At 46.8% G+C, this 21,922-nt stretch overlaps 2 protein-coding genes across 2 annotated transcripts; one reads left to right on the top strand and one right to left on the bottom strand.

The window, feature by feature from the left end:
* Positions 1–4,773: 4,773 nt before the first annotated feature.
* On the bottom strand, positions 4,774–5,423 carry LOC143429073 (microsomal glutathione S-transferase 1). The gene is made up of 2 exons (XM_076904467.1): positions 5,195–5,423; positions 4,774–5,112 (listed from the first exon to the last, which is right to left on the bottom strand). The coding sequence occupies exons 1-2, from the start codon at positions 5,318–5,320 to the stop codon at positions 4,789–4,791; spliced, it is 450 nt and encodes a 149-aa protein (XP_076760582.1). The 5' UTR covers positions 5,321–5,423; the 3' UTR covers positions 4,774–4,788.
* Positions 5,424–6,137: 714 nt separating this feature from the next.
* On the top strand, positions 6,138–21,756 carry LOC143428703 (ubiquitin-conjugating enzyme E2 R2). The gene is made up of 5 exons (XM_076903738.1): positions 6,138–6,665; positions 12,143–12,229; positions 19,065–19,162; positions 19,298–19,432; positions 19,534–21,756. Exons 1-5 carry the CDS (start codon positions 6,492–6,494, stop codon positions 19,757–19,759), a joined length of 720 nt encoding a protein of 239 aa, XP_076759853.1. The 5' UTR covers positions 6,138–6,491; the 3' UTR covers positions 19,760–21,756.
* Positions 21,757–21,922: the final 166 nt, after the last annotated feature.

Raw genomic sequence — 21,922 nt, 5'->3', positions numbered from 1 at the left:
ATCGCGGACACTGTCGCGCGAGTTGCGCCCCCCGTTCAAAGAGGAGCACCTTCGCGAGCTCCCAAATAAGGAAGCATCCCGTAGAGTTATTCGACGGACCCGTGGTGCACTCGAGGCCGTCGAAAAAAACTCGGGGACGCGTAGCGCATACGATTGATCTCGATCTCTACGATCGATTTCGGTTATGGAGCGAAAGTACCACGCCCGTGCTGTCGCGTTCTCCGTAAAAAGTGTCGCGGTCGGGTCACGGCGTGGGTAGGAACCGTGCAGGCGCTGCCGCCGCGCGGACCCGACTTCGTTCCACCGTATTTGGCGAATGCGTCGAGGACCGTAGGCGGGCTGGTAACCGGTCGACACCGTCATCCGGGAACCCAGCGAGCGGCACGCACGCGAGCTGAAGAATAGCCACGACAGACGGGCATAGAGAAACGCGGTCGAACGAACTCCTCGTCCTCGTCTTCTTCGCGCCAGGTAAACACTTTCCTGGAACCACGTTTCCTCCCCTTCGAGCCGCGCGTACGTGAGTCACACTCCGTTCTCCAGCGATAATTGCCGCGTCTCCTTATCCCGTGCTCCGTATCGATAGGGAAAGTCGATTAAACCGACGCGTTAGCGACGGCAGGCCCTATATGGAGGCGCGGTGAAAATCGTTTCTTCGTAAAAAACGAAGGACCACAGAGCGATCTCGCGGAGGATTTGCATGATCCGTTCGATCGTTCGCAGAAGGACGCGATCGAATTCCTTGCGCGCGGTTTACATCGGCGATGCCTTAATCAGACCGCTTTCGAGGGAGCCGAGCAGCCAGGTTGTATCGCAACGTTACGTGCCGGGGATCGAAATCGATCGTTTTCTCACGGGCGTCCGTCAATCTTTATGGTTAACAGGGTTAAGTATATATGAAGAAAAAGCGAGTCGCCTCGCGTAAATCAGGCTATCCTTCTCCATATCCCTCTCGGGGGAATCGAAAGCTTGTCTAACTCGACGGACAGGCTACGTCTGGGCTTCCTTTATAATGGGACCGCGGCCATAATGAACCACGGTACAGCGCGTTCTCTTATTAATTAACGTTAAAAGGGAAACTTTTGTAATCCCGGTTCTCTAAGACGAAGCGACGCAGTCTGACCTCTGCCAGCAACCCTCGCGCCATTTTATCGTCCTCGAGAATTAAACGTATCGACTGCCCCGTCGTGTAACGTACCCGCGGGTAATTAAAATGCCTCTCCCGTCGGCTCGTCTTCGGAAAAAAGAAAGCCACGCGATCGCAGCTGCTGCGCTGCCGCGTTAAATTCAAATTGAACTCTGCTGTACCCTCGCGTGTTTTTTTTCTTTTCTTTTTTTTTTTCTTTCAAGAAATCACCATCCCGCTCCCGATAATGCACACGCTCGGAGCCCTTCGGTCGGAACGTTATTCTTATATCGCGCTCTGAACCTGACCTCATCAGCATCGCACAAAGCGAAACGAGCGTACGGTCACGCATGGGTTCCATCGAATAGCTCGCGATACGTCGTTCCCTCCCGTGGTCCCCGAACCTCCGACCGTGTATCGTTCGCTCCAGCACTGGAACAGTAATCATTTGTCGGCGCACGATGCCGGATACCTTCAATCGGATCGGTAATTTTCGTATACCCAGAGAATCGCGTGATTTTCCGTTACGATTCAACTACCGAGCGGCGCAGAAACGTTCGGTTTAACGAGCTCGCGAAGAGCCCTGGACGCCTCCGCGTCTCGAGAGGACGCAGCCTCGCAGGGAATCGGGTTCGATCCGTCCACGTTGCGGAACAACACCGCGTGGAACACGCGTAACACAATGCGGAACGAAATCACATTGAATCGAACCGAGGGAGACCGTTAAGCGGCTTAGCTCGGCTGGTTCGTGCGTACAATGAAAAACTCGATGGTAATTTCGCGAACGAACCCGTGGTAAGAATGATCGAGCTGAAACCAGGGATCGGTTTAATCCCACGGCGATGAATAAAGTCGCGCGAAACGGGGTCGTCCGTGTAACGCGTTGATTTACGTTAAAGGAAGCTGCTGGTCCTGCGTCGCGGCTACGTGGAACACGAACGAAAAGGCGAAGAAGGGAAGAGGCGTCTCTCGTTGCGTTCGAGGTAAACGGTCCATAAGTGGACATACGAATTTAACATCGGTTCTCCACGGAGAGGACGGGTAGGGGGATGATACGAGATGCATTTCCAGGCTGTGATGTCACGGTCTGTTTCGCGTTCGACCTCCTCGTGGGGTACACTCGTCCGCGGACAGTCCTTAACACAGCGATAAATATTCGCGAGTGTTCGAGCAAGACCCATTCAGATACGCCGGTGGATGCGAGCCAGCCGGGAGATCGCGTTTCTCCGTATACGACCGTGACACTAAATTACCGACTTGTACAGTGGTTGTCAATCCGCATTTAAAACCGCCGATCGGTCCATATATGCGAGCGGGCCGCCGCGACGCCGTGCAATTAATCATCTTTTTCGTGGAGCGCGTACTTGAGAAACCGGACTGCCCAGACCCAATTCGAGGCGCGTCGTTCAGGGACCGTTGAGAAAGGGGTCGCGCTGAAATTGGGTCGGCAGACGCGATGGAAACCTGGCGAAGAGCGCGACGATCCTCTGCGACTGATCAAACGATACGCGCGACGCTGATCGATCACGCCTCCGCGTTCCTTAAACGCGCGCGTAGTTTTCGTCGTCAGGAAAGTTGACAGTCGCACGGTACGTGGACGCACGTGGGCATCAATGGAAATGCAATCGCAGTCTTGGCTCTGGCGCGAATTGAATCGCGGCTAGGTTGAATCTGATGCCTCATAACTGATGGACAGCGATGCAATTTCGGTGGTCGCGCGCAAGGCGAGGCTGGGTGACGCGAGAAAATTCTTGGCCCCGTCGATAACCGCGTGCAGGGCAAGCCACGGATCGCAGTGGCACGCACGAAAGGGCTTCCTTATCTCGAGTACAGAAGCCACGGGGTCAACGCGCTCCCCGTTTCGTAATCGAACGCGTACCAAGCACACATCGCGGCTAAACGTATCGACTGTACGCTAATATTAACATTTTTCAGGGAGATGCAATTCGATGGCATCGGTTTACTGGCCTACATACTGCTCGTCCACGGCAGACACGCGAGACCAATCGTGCTTGCGAGGAATTTTATCGGGACCAACGGAACGACGGGTAGATATATCGCGGGTGTACGTGTACGTTCCTCTGGCACTGCAGATGCGGTTACTAGAGAGAGTATTGATGAAACAACGAGAGGATTATGAACAGCGGTACTGGAAAAAAAATTGGATACATTCCACATACACGTATACACACACACACACACACGTGCAGCTTTAAACTACATTATATACGCTATATGATAAAAGCAAGCGTGCTGGGAATCCATCGTAACTGTCGCGTCAATTTACAGCTTTCAAGATACGATACGATCGAAATTATACAGGTAACATTGTTCCCCGGTAAATCGTCTTTACACGGAGGCGTAGTAATTGATTCCACTAATCGTGACTGATCGATGCTTTATTGAACGATAAGACGTTCAAAGGAACCCGTTACGCTTATGAGAAAATCGGGTCGTATATACGGCCCCTGGATAGAGGCAACCGTTATTACACCGCTGTCAGTCGCGCGATCAGTCATTAGCGCCTCGATTGTCTCGCGCGGTTTATGAACGAATAATGCTTGCCTCGAGCATTTGAATAAAAGTTAATTACTACATTAGAAAAAAAAAAACACATTACCTTATCTTAAAACATAAACGAGGAAAAGATTAAAAACGAACTGATAGAGTGTCCAGCGCGTTAAGATTCTAATCTCTTTCGTTCTCAGACGCAATCATCGTCGTCGTGCTTCTCATCGTGAGCGCTGAAAGTATACTTGCTCTAAACCGGAAACCTGACAAATTAAGCGGTACTTACCTTTATTTACGTCGTTCTAGAGACGTTTCTATATAACGTATCGATCATCGGCTCGAGGAAAGAAGAAGACGGTCCCTCGATCATTGCCAGCCCGTGACACCGTTCGGTTAATCGTCCAGAGGGGCGCAATAAAACGGCACATCGTTTTCCAGCGGTAAACGAACGATCATTTCGCCGCACATTCGGTAACGGCGGGACGCCGTTGCACCGACGGCGGTTCGCACCTCACAGATACATCGCGACGTCTGACGTTCCCGCGCCCATTGGCGTCGAGCCGTCGTCGCCATGGCTACCGGCAGCAACACATTTCGCACAAGCGTACTTCGTTTCGGTCGGCGTACGATTACGCGGCAATTTTCGTTAACGCGTTAATAGCAGGCACACGGAGGAGCAAGGTGAATGGGTTTCGATAATTTGAGGTACTTAAAGGACGTCGAGTATCGCTCGAGCAGATGGAAAGGAACGAGGCAAGGTTTCCGCAGTTTGTGGAGTAATGGAAATAAGAAAAACAGCTAGTCGGTTGTAGATAAGTGTAATCTAATGGTAGAAAAAATAGCTAGTCATCTCGTTTGGCCTTGCCTCTTTTTCGAGATTATTTCGTTTTTTTTCATCGTTAGTTGTTATTTAGAGTCTAACTTTAGATGTGGTTTGTACAGTAATAAGAAAACTATTAGATCTTACGGTATAAGTTTTCAATATGCGGGTTTTAAATAAAGGCACACGCAAGCTTCGACATTTGAGAAAATACTTTATTCATACATTATTGTGCTCTTAGTAAAAGTGTAAAATGCATAATACATATAAAATATAAAAGAATTCTTTGTCATAATACAATGCATAGAAATATAGTTGACAAAAAATGCATTTAAAGGTAATGCAACAAAGTGCTAACTGCTTGGTATACAGTAACACCTGTGCCAATAATAAAGGATAAAGCTCTATGTGGCTGTCTTGGGAAAATAGCATACGATACTGTATGAACGATTCTACTAGTTACAAAAGTCTTCATTAGAGTCGAAGCTAACCATACAGAAGGCCCTGTAGTTAACCACATAAACGTGACAATATACCATATAGGAATGTTTTCTAGATCATTTAAATGCGCTCTGCGTACACGTTCAACATCAGGGTCGTTGTAAAGAACTTTTGATCCTTTCACTGTGGCGGTATCCTCAGGATTGGCAAATACCTGTGGCAAACGAAGAAATTATAATATTCATCCCTCGTACGGTATAAATACAAATGAATTTTTATAACCAATAAAAAAATACCTTATTTTTAAACCTGTTGCGCGCAGTTAACGGTGCCATAACGAGTAGTTTCAGAGCTAATACACTACCCCAAAATGCAAATGTTTTAACCAGTTCTGGTTCTATCAGAGGTGTGCTTAAAGACATTGTTATCCGATTTAATACAAATCAATTCAGTAAATTACGTTATGCAATTTGTTCGATAAAAGTTAATCTAACAGACTTTTTTACGCAACTTCTTTAGTACGCCTTCAGACTTGAAGATCTGAAGAAATCACCATCTCGACGACTATTTATGTGCGCATAAGAAACTACTGAAAGAGGGGGAAGAATGGTAATCTCATAAGAAAACCCGTGTCATCGCGCGTAAATAAAAATTGACCAATATTTTAAATAATATTGTAAGTAGTTCACAAAAAAACAAATTTGATAGAATAATAGTTTATATGGTATACAATATATAAATACTATATAATACATTCATATAATATAAATAATGTATATCTGTGATGCAACTATACGTAAGTTTTGACGATATCGCGTAGATTATCAATGATGTGCTAATTAATATATGATCAGTCATCCTCGTGTTCTTGTCCAATATTGTCTATTGAGAACACGTCGTCATACTTTTCGTCGATTGGTCATTGCTGTCAATGTTATCAAAATTCGCTCAATCAGCGCTTCGTCGATTCTTCTGATTTCTCGCGTGATTGGAGACATGGACACCAATCAGAAGCCAGGAAATCTAGATACTTGCTGAATCAAGTATCAATTTGTCTCAAGTCTTTTTGGTCAGCGATTAGAATAATCTGAAGGGAGAGCATTGCAGCATTGTAAGTATAAACTACAGGTTAATTTTAGATTGTTCTCCAATTAAAATTTGTTTACAGCGTAGGAAGAAAAATGGAGGGTGTCGCAGCGCGCATGCGCGAGAAGCAACGCTGACGCACAAAGTACGTCAGCTGTTTTGTTAGAGGTGCGTGCATCGGGAATGGTGTATTGTTGACTGCAGGGGCACTTCGCAGTTTGTAGGTCCGATCGTATTTCTTTGTTTATTTGGTGTGCAAAATTGTACTATCGTTGTAGAGAACGTTCTGCCGCGGGTGGAATGATCACGGCGCGTTGAAGAACGTCCAAGCGAATCGTAGTAGAGACTTCAAATTGTCTGGAAACCTATTGGAAATTGATCCTTTCAAGAAGGAGCAGTGTTCGTAAAGGCGTCCGTCCGACTGTAGTGTTCTGTGCTACCACTTCAGGAGGTTTGGGACGTTCCGCATTCTGGAACAGGCCGCAGTTCTAATTCCAGAAGGGAATTATGGCACAAACAACGAGCAGTGCGCTTAGGGCTCTCGCCCTCGAATATAAAAGCCTTCAAGAGGAACCCGTCGAAGGATTCCGCGTAAAACTCGTTAACGAGGACAACATGTTTGAGTGGGAAGTAGCTATCTTCGGGCCTCCAGATACGCTTTACCAAGGAGGATACTTCAAGGTAATTATTATAATTATTTTTAACTTGGTTCGTATCGAAAGTTACGCCAAGCATAAAACTATTTTATTTTCACACGTTTTCCATGTAAATACTGGCACAGGGGATATTGCGGACAGAGAGTTCCGTTTTGTTGGTTATGTTACTGCTTTCTCTTTCAACGAGAAGACAAATTTTGTTAGATTTGTACTTTCTTATTCGGCAGGATAGTGCTCGAGTGTCGCTAAATATGGACGTAAATTTATTGTATATAGACAACATTCTAGCGATGTCATTTCAAAATTGTTTCCCTCGCTTAGAAATGGTATTTGCGTGGCGATTCATTTTACTGTAAATTATACGTTCGAAAGAATTGAATCATCGCTTCCGCGTAAAAGCTTTTTGGCGACGACACGCGAAGCATTAGAATTACCTTGACCGGAAAAATATCTACGCGAATATCGTGTTTTCCCGCGACCATTTGCCGATTTCTCTGATAATAGCTGTATTGCAGTATAGTTACGACGAATTCGTTCGTTTTTCGCAATCTAGCGTTAAAATTTCTCGAATGTTTACCGGCCAAGCGATGATTCGCGCTTTGAAATAGCGTCAAGTAATTCTGAAAACTGAAGATTATTCGGAACAGCTAAATTGATTGCGTTCTGCGCGATACACGACGCTTACCATCAGATTATTTTACCTGCATCACGCAAATTGATAATGGATTTCTTGTTCTCATTATACAACTGTTTTCAAAGCGAAGCTTACAACCGTACGATCCGCGTAAGCAATAGCGTCGTGGCTTGATTCGAAAGAAAAAGTTTTAGTACCTTTCGCAAACATTAGAGCTGCCAACTTTACTATTCCATACGAACTTACGAACAGCTAGAAACGTACCAGGTAATGAATTCACATACGTAATTACTTTTCCCTAATGATTTTAGTAAAAGCTGTTTCACGTTCTCCTCGATCGCTCGGAAAATCTGAAATCGATCATTTCGAAGAAGCTGGTACTACCAATGTTAATCAGTCGCTAGGAATAATTGCGGGTATCGTTGCGCGCGCTCGATCCACTCTGCGTCGAGCACAGTAAATGAATTCTGCCGTACAGTTATACAGTTTTTTTTTTCTTTTTTGCAGAGTTCGCGTCCGCTTTCTAAACCACTCTCCGCTTCGTTATGAATTTACGAACGCTTATTCACGTAACGCTCGCGTTACCTATCTTCCCACAGTGTAACTGGTCCCAACGAGCACGGAGCCGGCAACAATACCGTTATTTGCGAATCGTTCCGTACACGTGATCCACGTCTACGTGGGTGTCACGAATCCTGTTCCCAACGACGTTCTAACCGGCTTCGTAATCGTACCACAGGTCGATCGTAAACAATATCGTTACATATTATCACCGCGTTACGGTAACATGGGGTTCCTTGTTACGAGTCGGTTATCGCGATTATGCGATGCATGCATATGGATCGATTCCATTCACCGTTTCGTTCTACTAAAGACTTGCCCGGTCTCTGGCCGTGTCGAGAATTATAAAGGGTGATATTCGAGCAACAGAGATTCGAAAAATCGAAACGCTTCCATCTCTGGAAACGATTTGAGAACGCGAACTCTTTCCTCGCGCGCTCGTTGGTTAATCAACGGGAAAGCTTGTGCAAATATCCCGTCGCGGAGCCCAGATACGCCGTCGTCCCTCCGCTGAACTAAATTCTATGTAATCGCAGATTCAATTGCGCGCGTTCGCCAATTACCACGGGGAATTTTCCCTGGCCGAACGGAAACATTAATTCGCGTTTATCATAAGCAGCTGGCTCTTTCGCGGGGATTTACGATCGACCCGCGGCGTTAGCCGTGGCGCGAACGCGTGTTGCCAAGTTACATAAAACGCTATCGAGCATTGTCTCGGGTCTATCTTTGGCCGGGATCCCTCGAATCCCGCCCCGTACGACTTTCACTCGGTCCCATTCCGCGTCGGATGAACAGGCAGGATTTTTCATCGCCCGGCGGGGGAAAAGCGGCGGTGTCTCTCGCGAAACAGGTCACCCACGGCGAACGTCGATAAATGGGTCTCCACGGTGTGCATGTGCCCCGGCCCGTGTTGCTCCGTGTCGTTTCCCACTATCGAGGGCCCCCTACCCCCTCTGATTTTGGCCCATTTAATCCTTTCACCTCACCGCGACGCGATGGGCACCGCGCGGTGCCCAACTCGTCAGCCCGTACCTACTCTCTCTCTCTCTTTCTCTCTCTCTCTCTATATGCCTTCCCTTCCCGTCCTCGAACTGTTGCTGTTCGAATCGATACGCGATTCACGTCCCTCCTAGCAACCTTTTTCGAAATCACCGAATCGCTCTATGAAACGAGCCTTTTTTATCTCTACTTAACGCACGCGAATTATCAGCCGTACTTGACTTCAGTATAAATAGAGCCGCGTTTAATCGACACCCGGTTATCGCTAATACTATTGATCGAGATATCGCTCTCATTAATGGGAAAATTCACGAGCAGAAACATCGTCGAATCGCTGATGTAACCGAGCAAGTTTACTATTTAAAAGAGAATGAAACTTGCATCTGGAGCAGACACCAGATGCGTCCGTTCAGATTCTGCTTATTACGAGATTAATGAGAATCGACGCGAAGTAGCTTATTAGATCGCGTTCTGTTTACTAGAAAACCTGCACGGTTTCATCGATACGCCATCAGTCTCGCCGAAAGCGCTGCCAACGGATCGGGAACGCCGACCGAAAGGACTGACGCGAGCTAGTGAAAAGTCCCAATGACTAATCGAATCGCGAAGTCCGATGGTGGCCGAGAGCCGACCGAGATACACGTGTAACGGCGTCACCTCGACGAGAAAAAGGAATCGAGCTATTTCGAGCGCCCAAAAACATCGGGGACAACTACTTCCGTTTCGCGTGGCGTTCCGCCGCGGACGATGAATAATGTAGATCCCTGCAGGAGCGACCAACTTCTAGATATCGGATACTTCGTAAACGCCGCGGATTCCGAAGGTTGAGGCATCACGTTCAGTTCTTCGTCATTGTCATCGAGCAGTTTTTAATGCCTTTCCTCGTTCTTCGCCTAACTTCGTTTCAGAACGAATCGCCGTCCTCCAGATGCGGCACGGTTTCCGTCTCCCTTTTTCTTTCGTTTGGCAAGGAGCTCCGCGATCGACCGGGGACTTCGACCGGCTATATATTTATGCACGTACCACGACCCAGCTCTCTCGCGACACGTGCGCCCAGTAATAATTACGGAAGACAATAATCGCTGTTTTCTCCCATATGCTCGAGTATTATATTGTCAGTTGAAAAGTTATCGTGCATTTGGCGCAGTGGCAACCGCAGTTGTCCGCCGCATTGAAGGAAAACAAACGCGCGACGCGTTATCCACGGTCTCGCGATAAAAAACAAACTGCTCGAGTATCATAATTTACGAGCTTCCCGTACGGAATCAGCTTAGACAGGCAGCATTAGTCGACTCTGTTCGTCGAAGAGCATCCTCGAGGAAGCTACCGGACGCCTACCTTCCTGATTTGGGTCACTCCTTGATCCCCCTGAATCGACGCGAACTTCACGGGTCAGATCGCTTCGTGCAGTGTCATCTAAAGGGTGGCCGTCGAGTGCTTATCACTGAAATAGGTCGAGGAAATTTATAGGTCGCACGATGCGGCCGACTGGCGAAAAATCGTGGAGTGAACGACTCTTTAAAACGAGGCGACAATGAAAAACCGTGCTATCATCGCGCGATCGAACTCGTATTAACGATTCGTATCCCTTCCCCCCTCCTTCCTGATCGCGACACGGGTATCTATCGCCTAGTAGCGTTAACGTTCTTTTTCTTCCTCCTTTTTTTCGTGTCTTCCATTACGGTATTGTCAAGGTAACGTGTCCCTGTCACGTGTCGAGCCAAGAGCGTTGCATTATTGAAGAACCGAACGCACGCGCCTCGTTCGTCCCGTCTTACATAGAACAGCTGGAGTTATCGTTTACCGCCTTCCACCGTTTCCTTCGAACGCCACGCGAAATGGAGGAGAATTCTATTTCGATTACTTTCACGCCTGCGTTACCTAGTTTCATTTACCGTTTACAGCCAGCGCATAATTGCATAGATGATCGATCTCGTTTCTGCGAGTGCTTTTGGGGGAGTATACCGTGCCAAGATCACCGATTGATAAGTGCGGTCGAAGAGCACGACCATATAGGCGAGAGGAAGGGAACGCGCGACAATTTTAAATTCACCGATTCAGCTGTCCTCCACTCTCGTCGGGATGACTAACGTTACTACGTCTTGTCGCCGCTGGCAATGCTACACGTTTACCAGGACGGACCTCTGCACTGAAACAGATCGCGTGAACCCAGTGGTGATCGTGGTCCCAAGTTGACGTTGGGTCGAACGTAAACGGGGTCTGTTTAGGGAACGCGGTACCGGTACCACTGCGAAACACGAATTTCGTCGACTGGTTAATTAATTCGGCGCGCGATTCCAACGTGGCAGGAATAGTTCTGCCGCATTGGAACGTAAACAGAGGCAGGACGGAAAGTAAGTTAATTCTAGGACACGGTATCCCGGAGGACGAGGCGGATATTTGGGCCATGACCAGGTTGCGATCAATATAGCGTCCCGTCGACGAGGCATCGACGAAAGTCTGCCAGCTACGTCGGGAACCGACCCTTGTGCACACTCTCTGCGTGGAATGGATTCGTTCTGTGCCAGCGGTGGTGGAAACGCGCACGTGGGGAAGAGGAAAACGCGTCCCTTCGCCACGTTCCGCCTGCAATTCAAACGATCCTCGATTTCCTCCGATGGCTTGTCGTTATTCCGCCTGTTATTATCGACGCGAACCTGTCTCGTTCATTATGCGTCCATTACCAACGATATCTCTCAATTTTTGCGGCGTCTTTTTTCGCTTTTGCAGAAAGTAATTACGATTCATTGTCGTACCAATCTGTGGAAGTGAATTCATCAAAATTGCTGCTCTCCTGTACGTCTGAAATTGAATGCAGTGATCAAGTTTTCAGAATGAAAATTATTCGGCATACAATGGACCATTATGCAGGCTGTATATAGTACCACATATTAATTGGAAACATACCATATTGGACACTCTTAGGCACCTGTAATAATTGACGCGTTATGTAGCTTATTTCATAAACAATAAGCATTGACATGATGTTTTTCCTCTTATTGTAAAAGTATAGATTCTCTTCGACGCGTAAAACAGATCGAATTCTGTGTATTCTGGGTTTCTGGTTACTTCTCTGGAGAAACCCCTTGGAGCGCAACTGCGCTTTCTCGAGCTCGACGTCTGTCGCTGAAGCTTTTTCTCTTTTCCGAACGCGTCGAGCGATTCGTAAATGACTTGTAAATAATTGTTGGGACCCCTCTCCCAAACGAAAGGGGATCGCCTTTGATACTTTGCGCAGTACCGATTATCGATCGAACCGCCGTCATTTTAACACGTGTCCTGCATCGCCGTTTTCCTTTTTGTTCCAGGCACACATGAAGTTCCCGCCGGATTATCCGTACAGTCCACCAAGCATTCGGTTTATGACAAAAGTTTGGCACCCGAACGTGTACGAGGTGAGTGCATGAATACTAAATACAGGAATTATCGATCTCCCGTCGGTGTCTCATCCCCTCGCCGTTTACAGCCCGGCTGTTTTTTTTTCTCCCCTCGTCCTCACCCTCACTCTCTCTTTCTTCCGCGTCTCCCTTTCGCTTTCTCCGATTTTTTCCCTTTGTCCACCACCCTCCGAGTTGCCGCTCCCGCGTCGTTGCTCTAAGGACTCGGAAAGCCAGAAATCTCTCTCGTTGTTTCGTTAAAAATTCCGCTCTCTAAATGCAAACGCTTGAAGACAATATCGAACGAGAGTAATTTCGACAGTTGGAAATTAAAACCAGTCGGAGACGCCGCACTCGCACGGAAAAATCTCAACGACCCGCAAATAGCGTGCAGCCTAGCTCCATCAGGAGTCGAATAAACGCCACATACAGCGTACAGGATCGTGGATAACTGAAATCTCCGAAAGAGTGCATTAAATTCGGCTCACCAAGGAAATCTCACTTTTGCACATGGTCAGGATTATTTGGCGATGCAAGTTTCGAAAACTTATCGAGCTCGCGCACGGATCTCTCTCGCACGGTCTTCGTGTGACCCTTCAGCGGCTAGCAAAGAGTCAACGACCGTCCAAAGCTCGTTGGACATCCGTGTCCAGTCACTCGTTGGGAAGGGATGGAGGCTAGGCGTGCACCGAACGCCCTGGGTAACAGGAATAAACGCGCGTGAATTTCATGCGTTGAGCAATACGTGTATTAATTATACAACGGTCGATGGGCGCAACCAGCGGGATTGCCACGAAGGATCGCGGATCGAATTTCCGATATCGGTGTTAGAAATCGGCAGACGAACGGTTTCAAGCACAACGTACCGTGGACTTTCCTTTTGCATACATTTTAATTATACATATTTTGCATACTTGAAGATATTATACTTCCGCAGTTTAGTAACGAGTAGCACTTTCACTGGACGGTAATATATAAATCCACATGGCTCGTCGGTAGATAACTAACGAAGAGAAGGAAGAAAAAGAGTCGATAACGAGGTAAGAAGCTCGATCGTTACACGAGCTCGGCCAACTTTTCCCGATGAAAGTTTCGTTCCGTTATAGCGTGCGAATAATACACAGCCGACCGTTGCGCTCTCGCGTATACGCTATTTTCCGTGCAATGAATACTTTTCATACGTTACGTCTTTCTGTGCTCCCACGCCACGAGGCCAATGCACTCCCTACCTACCGTCATCGCGAGCTCTTCTTTCTCTCCTACTTTCCTCCCTTTTTCTTGGAAAAATTAATTTTCCGTAGAGGCGTGAAATACCGTCGACGAATGTGAATAATTTAGCCGATGACTACGCGGTTAACTGAGCACTGCGATTCCCTGTTACCACGATGAACTTTGAAATCGGTGTGCCGCACCGATTATCAGTCAATCGGAGTGTCTGCACGCTGGACAATTTTTTCCACCAACGCTTTTTAGAGACGGACCGAACGCGATGGAGAAACAACAGTACCTCGTTAGAAAAAGTAGATACCAGTCGAGAGAAGTGAGTCTCCACGCGTGTCTCGAGGCTCATCGATCGCGATACAAATCTCGAACACCCTGTACAGGTTGCTGCGGGGATTTCTCCACGTAATTCGAGGGCGAGCGTCTAATGAGCATGTATCCGCGTGTAGCCATGGTTGCGTTCAATGACGACCGAGTGACTTTTTACCAAGTCCCTTTGTCCATGATCGTCTCGCCACGTGAGTCACGCGCGTGAGAGCCTTCTTGCACCACGGGGGACCTTACGGGCGCGCGTCGCAGAAACACGAGACAGAGCCAGACAATAATAGCTCTCCCGTTTAAATTTTTCTCCATACCCTAACCTACGACCGGCGAAATGCTAGTGTTCCCCTCGGGATTATTTGTCGCATGACAACTCGCAGACTACCACCGCTGGAATCTAGATGATACGATCCCACGCCGGAAAACAAAAGGAGCGCCAACCTTTTTTACCCCCCTTTCATCGCGTCGCAAGCGGCTAAAGAGTAGCTCTAAACGGGTCAGCTTCGTTTAAGACCTCTGTGTACGCGCAACTTCGAAGCACGGCCATGAGCAAGAATATTATTGGCATTTTAAGCCTCGATAATAAATCGCGATGCGTAGTTATTTGCTATGCAAATCTTCAATAACATTTCAATCATTCAGCTCGCTCCGATTCCGCTGCAATTTTGCGTAGAACGTCGCGTTATCGAGTACGATATGTGCATACGTGCACACGCTTCAGCACTCCGCGATATTACGTGTTTTTTCGCGACGACGATTGACCCTGATACATTCATCCTCCGTGGAGTTCAGATAAGCCACTCTTCGTCCAACACGGAGGTGGAATCATTACAAAATCCGTAGGCTCGTTTGCCCTCGGCTGAGAGGTCGTCGCCTCAAGATTCGACGAACCGTAAAACGTCTGACCGGCTATACGTGCACCAACGTACACGGTGAAAAGAGAGAAAGAGAGAGAGAGAGATCAATCTACGAGCGCGATCATGTTGCTCCCCGTCTGCGCTTACGCGAGCCTACCTCCGTCTATCTGGCTGTCTTTGTAAACGCGGAGAGGTGCGTGTAAGTATATAGATACACCTTCCTCCAAAAGTATCTCGACATTTATTACAATCATGAATTTCAAACTCCACGTCTTCCACGATGTCACCTGCAACGTAAAGGTCTCTGGTTACTTGTCGGTTGTAAAGATTATAAAACTGATTCTAATGATCGTATACTGTTATCTATGCGTTCCATCGTGTCCACAGTGTGTCCTAATACTTTTGAACGGAGCTGTACGCGTGTCGCAGGTTCGCTGGACTGTGTGGCTGGTGTATCGGCACGAATCCGCGGCGTGTATACGTATAGACCAGCGTTTACGAGCGGCTCTGGGGCCGTAAGGTGAAAACGCTCTCGGATAAGGTCGCGCTCGGGACCTCTGCCTGCCATTAACGGGACAGGATCCTCTTGGTACCGCGTCGGGTACACCTACGAAGACGAGCTACCTGTTTAAGGGAGCTCGCGCGCAGCCAAGCCTGTGCAGCTCACCTTTGGGAAAATGATCGCGTTACGTTCGTCCAATCCCAGATGATCCGTTTCTTCATTAAATTAAATTAGTATCTGTTAAGCTAACAGTCGTGCCCTTTTGAAAACGTTAGAACACGACGACGATCGACTCCAATGCGTGACGTTATCGATATCGTTTTGTTGAGGTATGTCTGTTAAGTAACATTAGAGGAGATACGTGGCGAATAATATTTCGAAAATCGCAAAGTAAACGGGCATGGCACACCCACCAGTTCCCTCGCAAGATATTTAGAAGCGCGTCGATCGTCTGCTAGGCTTCCTGTTTGGATCGGCTAGGAGAGTTTCTCCTCTCTGCATCTCTACGTTCCGCCGTGATTCACCAGCGTTGAAGGCGTGAAAGTGGTTCAGTCACCTCGTCGAAAATAATTTTACAATTCACTCTACCCTGGGTTAAATATAATTGCGCGTAATTCTTCGTAGTTTGCCGAGTTTCGTCATTAATACACGGGACGGGTGTTGGCAGCGTAACCTATTTAATTAAAGGCTGCCCAATTCCGTCTGAATTTACCAGATCTTAAAAGAATCTCGGTCCTGCGTGTACAGCTCCTCTTGCGATAGTTCTGATCGGGGGTCTATTTTCGAGGCTGACCAACTCTCGACAAGGTTCTCGCCTCGTTCTAACACTATTTGTCTCTTCTTCCCTCTAGCCAGCACGTCGCTAATTTTAAAAATTTGCTTCTCCAAGGATTTCCTCGGCGCGTGACGCTGATGAAAACTGACGACATGTTGATAAACCGGATCGTAGGAAATATCACGCCTCGACTCGTGCGTTCTTCATTGAATTTCTGTTATCTTCCTCCTGCAAATTATCCGATTACATTACACAAATACACGTTGAAAAAAATATGTTAATAGACGCTCGTCAGAGCAACATGCCGCTATAAAACGCATTAAGTATCTGAATCGCAACCGAGCAGAGGTTGACCAGAAAAAGATGTATCCATATTCATTATATATCGCGACGTACAATCGAAAAAGGTATTTTCAGGCGTCTAGCATCAAACCTGAGATTTATTTTCGTTCCGTAGATACGCGTATAACCATCGATACGGAACATAACCTAGCAAGAAATCGCCGGACCTGTTGCGCACCGTTGAAAATGAACCGCATCCGTTCTGTTTTCCTTTCAACAGACATTTCTCCAGATTCGCACGCGTGTACTCCGCCAGGGGAATTTATTCCGCGAACAGGTTGCGAGTCGAGTTCGTCTCTTATAAATAAAAAAAAAATTCGTTCCTCGAATGGTTAGGTTAGGTTCGGCCATCTACGTTTCTCCGTGCCGTTGGTTCCTCTGTCGGAAGTTCACGCGAGGCTTAAAATCGATGGATCGATTCCAATTTTCTTTCCCGATATACGATGCATCGCGAGGTATTTTCTGCGCAATAGTGGCCGCGAATTTTCGGGAATCGCAGCGGACTGAGAACCAGAAGAACACGCGCGCACGCGTTCTCTCTCTCTCTCTCTCTCTCTCTCTCTCTCTCTCTCTCTTTCTGTACTGGCCACTAGCCAACGGCACTGCGGTATGCCATGCTTTTGTCCACAAAGAGCGTGCTTACCGCACGAATATACCCTCGTGCATCCTTCTGCTCCGTTCGAGTATCCGAGACGGACGTTAAAGCTGCGCAGGGGGGAAGAAAAAATAAAAAAGGGAAGAAAATCGCGCACGTTCAGGTCCTTATCGGCGCCAGCGATCTATCTTGATCCGGCAGCGTGCAACTTTGAACGCGAACCGGGGGATTTCGCAAGCTCCGATCTCCGAGAAAATCGAGTGACCCACTTTCATCTTTTCGCGGTCGACAGCGCGTCAATTTTCCTGCGCATGTTCCTGTTCCTTGGAATCCGCTCGCGTCTGCACCTCCTCTTTTTCTCTCTGCGAGTCTTCGCGCGCGAAATCGATGAACCATCGGAAGTATCGCGTGCGTCGATCGTAGAGAAAATTTCCTCTCCATCGAGGAAAAAAGTATGCGAACGAGTGAAAGTTTATTCGCGACCAGGCGTTATTACTTCCCGAAGAATCGTGCACGGAGCTCAATTTCGTTGGAATTCCGTTAGTTCGTGACCGATCCGATTCTCCGAAGGACTTGGCGCGTCGTGCACGCGTGACTCGCTGATTTTCTATCGTTTCGAGTCGAGAGACTACGGTGGTTCTCTGTTTCTCCAACGAGATAATTCCCAGCGATCGAGGGAACCGTAAGACCACGGCTCTGCGAACGCAACGCGTGTTAATTTCTATCGACGGTCGTTCGATTAGCCGGTTCAAAATCCACGCGGCTGTAAATTATGCGCGAACTCGCGCAACGATGGAAACGCGCGGACCGCTTCAACAGCTGTGGAAGGGAACGCGATAGAGCCGGGTGTGTCGGCTTTTATGTAGCCGTTTCTTATGCCGATCGATCGGGTTTAAACGCTTCAGTGAACCGGGACGAGCGTTCCACGAAGACATGCTGCGGCTAGAAGTCGCCCGTGTAAATGCTAATCGAGATTACCAACTGGATTAGCAGACGTTTCGACCGGCTGGATGGCGGAAGCGGTCGCAACTGTAACGGTTGACGGACAGAGAAACCCCCCGCGCGCTGCTGCTTCCTTTTAACGGCCAAACGTGTATCGTCACGTTGCCTCGCTCGTTGTTACCCTCGTCGCCTCGTAACCTGTCGATTAAATCTAATTAACCGTCGCGTTTCCGTGTCCGCGATCCCTTTCATTCGTCGGATAAATTGGCCGCCCCGCACACCGCGTAATCGAGATTGCATCCGATTGTGCTCGTCCCCAGTTCTTCTGGGCGAATCTGCGAGAATTGGACCACGTTACGCGGTGAAAAAACCAGTTCACTCGGAAGTGAATCTCGCGAAAATCCGTTTAAAATTTAATGATTCTAGTCGATCGTCTGGTTGCGTAATGAGCAGAAGTACCGTGGCGTTGATCTTTCTATACTAGTCGATGGGGACAGTCGTGGAGACCCTACGAAATCGATCCTCCAGCGGAGGTAGTTTAAGCAAGAAAGTACGAATGTTTCAACTGGAGAACGTTCTGCATTGCGACGTGAACCGATTCTGGGCTGCAAAGGACGCGGTCCATTTCGAAGCGAGCGAAACGACCACGATCGAGAGAACGAGGCGCGTGCCTCGAGTCGGCGTTGCTCAATTTCCGAGTGCAAACATCGGCTTGCGTCACGAGATTTGCATCCAACGTTGCGAGCCGTCCACGAGAGCGCACGTGACCGATCGTTTTGTACCAAAGTCGCGTAGAATCACTGCGATTCGTGACGAAAATCGTACACTGGTACACCAGATAAGAGAAACGAAACGTGCCACGAATCGACCGTATTGCTGAACTGTAGAAGCTCGTTTCGACTAGCTTGCGCCATGGAGGATCGGTTACGCAGAGTTTGCAGACGCGTTACGCACGATCCTCTCGTATCCACGCAACAGAGAGACCGCGAATAATTTTCGACGAGTAGAGTTGCGCGTTTCCGCCAGTCTCGAAGAGCCAAAGGCTCGTGACCGTGGCTCGAGTTCCGAATATGGCGCGTAAAGTGGAACTGGACAAGGATTCGCGGGTCCACGAGAGACGCCTCGAGGTTTTGTCCTTCGACCCATTCGAAGGCTCGCTCCACCGTTGGGCAATGCGCCTTCAGGGACGATTACACGCGGAACTCGCATCCCCCTCCTCTCATTAAGCGATCCCTTTCTTGGTGAACTCGACAGCCGCGTAAAACTTTGACTACATCCTCTCTGATTTTGTTGCGCAGAACGGAGATCTGTGTATATCGATTCTGCATCCGCCAGTGGACGATCCGCAGAGTGGAGAGTTGCCGTGCGAGAGGTGGAACCCAACACAGAATGTCAGGTGAGCATACACGATTTCGAACTCGACTGCTCTTTTTACTTGGACGCTAACCGGGAGGATGCTAACCGGAGTGTGTACTCGTTCTCTCGGCGTGATTGTGAAACGTGCGAGCTAATAGTTCTGGTTTTCCAACAGGACGATTTTACTGTCGGTGATTTCGCTGCTGAACGAGCCCAATACGTACAGCCCCGCCAACGTGGATGCCTCGGTGATGTACAGGCGCTGGCGCGACTCCAAGGGTAAAGACAAAGAGTATGAAAATATCATAAGGTACGATAACTTTCATCCGCGTTCCGTGATATTTCCTCTCGCGAGGAGGATTGCTGCTCGATGATGGACGCGCGCTGAAAGAGCCGTTTCGTTGATTACAGGAAACAGGCACAGGCGGCGAAGATGGAGGCTGAGAAGGAAGGGATCGTTGTCCCGGTTACGCTAGAGGATTACTGCATCAAAACCCACGCGAGGCCAGCCGAGCAACAGCTGGACATGACGGATTTCTACGACGACGAGTACGAGCTGGACGACGACGACGACGACGAACAGATGAGCGCGAGCGACTACGAAGACGGTGACGACAGTGGCAACGGGGAGTCGTGATCCATTTCCTGAAACGACTAAAAATAAACTCGAAAAAAATACGCTAATTATTATCAGTTCTGTATAGATTAATAAATTAACGGGCTTCTAAACCGGACGCTCTCTCCTTTACGACGTGCCACCTGAAATTCAAAGTACACGAGGTTCAAATGAAAACTTATTGCTCGTCGTTAGATATTTTTAAGTAGGGTCTGTATTTTAGGATGACGTCAATTGTCGCGTTATTTCTTGTCGTGATATTTTAAGCGGGATCGACGTTAAATCCGTTGATTCGATCGTTTATGATTGTTCTCGTACGCGTTCGAGAGATCGCGTCGCGTTTCGTGGTAATTAATTCGATTACACGTGAAGGTTTTAGCTGTTACTTGCCGCCAGGCCAATACGCGAACAGAACGCGACGAGAGAAATTTTAGACGTGACCGTTTACTTTGGGAATTCTCGGATACGGAACAATCGGAACTCTAGGAGATACTAAATTGTTGAGAATGTGTTTATAAGCTCTTTAACTTAAGCAATATACGGTACGAAAATAAGTACTTTGTTAGGAGCACTGTGCTTGTTGTGTTGTGGTTGGCACGTCGATCTTTTAACTAGGCAAGAAAAAAAAAAAGGGAAAGGACCAATTGATTTACCTTCACGGTGATCAGCGTTCGATAAAATTAATCATAATTAAAAGTACAATGATTGGGCTGGCTCAAGTCTTCTTAGATCCGTGTGTCATATTTAATGTTATCAGTGGGTATATCAATTGATCCTGCATTTCAAATCTCGGATAAAGAAAATTAACATTGAATAAAAAATGAAATTTCTCCGTTTCGTGTGATTATTTATGCTATAAAGCCAAAAGGTTGGAAAAGGAATTCGATGTATAAGAGTGTGAGAGGGGGAAAAGAAGCAAACTGCCAAGAAAGACCTGTTAAACATTCTTCGTAGTCGTAAATTTTATTTAAGACGGTTGTATCGTTTGCGAACTTCTTAACGTCTTTTTTTCTTTCTTTTTTTTTTTTCTCGTTTTCTTTTGGATCGAAACTATTATTGTAATCAATTTTTGTTTCCTTTTCGTTTTTATACACGCAGATTTACATAAGTTTAAATATATTATGATAGACACCACTTGTACTTCTTGATTGTAACGGAGCTACGAGGATTGTCTATTACGAACTAGTGCAACACTTTTAGGGCAGGTCTTTGGACAGCTTGTTTAATCATGATTTTTAGATGTAGAACATAATTTTTTTTTTTTTTTGCTATAAACGAAATGTATCTTAAGTTTCAACGATTTGTCATTTATATTAACATTACTAAATTTTTTCGATCGAGGTACCGAAATACATTTTTACTAACTTCTACGTGCATTGCGCTCTACATCCACAAAGTTAGTTTAGCTTCAAACAGTTACTAAGATCTCTCGATGTCAAGTATTATCTTTCACAATGGGGACGAAAAAAAGCTTTGTAGGCGAGGTTGTTTAAACATAAGCTTATTACTTAAGTGAAAGGGATACCAGGCGTAGCTAACCAACTCTGTGGTGGTGTATCTGTGCTCGTACGACTGAAATTGTAAATAGTAACATGAAATCCCAATCTTAAAGACATGAAATGTGTAAATGGTACTTCTATTCTCCGTTCTCCGTTTAGCCATTTTATTAAAAGACCAAAATTGAGTGTTGAAAAAAAAAAAGAAATGTTAAACGGTAAAAATAAAAAAAATGCAGATGAATATTTAAATTTCAATATTGTCTAACGGAAGTATATACTCAGCGCTTGTAGTGATATAGCGAGGAAAAGTAAATATTCCCTAGTTCCTTGACATTACTGTAAGACCTTTTTCATTTCATGTTGTCCCTAGCTACTTAATACGTAAATAGGTAAACGAAAAAACTCTGTGTAAGTGACACTTGACATAACACTAATTTGTATACTACATAATTCTTTTCTCCTTTTTTTGTACATACCAATAAAATCTCTTCGTACAATTTAATAAAATTAGCGCAACGACATTACGCACTTTCTGTTAAATTAGCTTAAGTTAAGGTATCTACTATTACAATCTTTTGTTTCGTATTTATATAGGGTGATAGAAAAATGAACACGTTATTCTTTAGGTAAATAAACATGATTTATTTCTCAAGATTGTTCATCCGGTAACAAGAATAGTTACAAA

This window comes from Xylocopa sonorina, chromosome 11, assembly GCF_050948175.1.
Source record: "Xylocopa sonorina isolate GNS202 chromosome 11, iyXylSono1_principal, whole genome shotgun sequence".
NCBI classification, from domain to species: domain Eukaryota; kingdom Metazoa; phylum Arthropoda; class Insecta; order Hymenoptera; family Apidae; genus Xylocopa; species Xylocopa sonorina.
Note: the sequence above shows the minus strand (reverse complement) of the source record. Positions and strands in the feature narration are given on the sequence as shown.

Bases quoted from the DNA above. Each gene is read 5' to 3' on its own strand.
- LOC143429073 (XM_076904467.1), bottom strand. From the start codon at position 5,320: ATGTCTTTAAGCACACCTCTGATAGAACCAGAACTGGTTAAAACATTT. The intron at 5,113-5,194 runs GTATTTTTTTAT...CGTTTGCCACAG, and splicing joins GCAACAGGTTTAAAAATAAG to GTATTTGCCAATCCTGAGGA.
- LOC143428703 (XM_076903738.1), top strand. From the start codon at position 6,492: ATGGCACAAACAACGAGCAGTGCGCTTAGGGCTCTCGCCCTCGAATAT. The intron at 6,666-12,142 runs GTAATTATTATA...TTTTTGTTCCAG, and splicing joins ACCAAGGAGGATACTTCAAG to GCACACATGAAGTTCCCGCC. The intron at 19,163-19,297 runs GTGAGCATACAC...GTTTTCCAACAG, and splicing joins AACCCAACACAGAATGTCAG to GACGATTTTACTGTCGGTGA.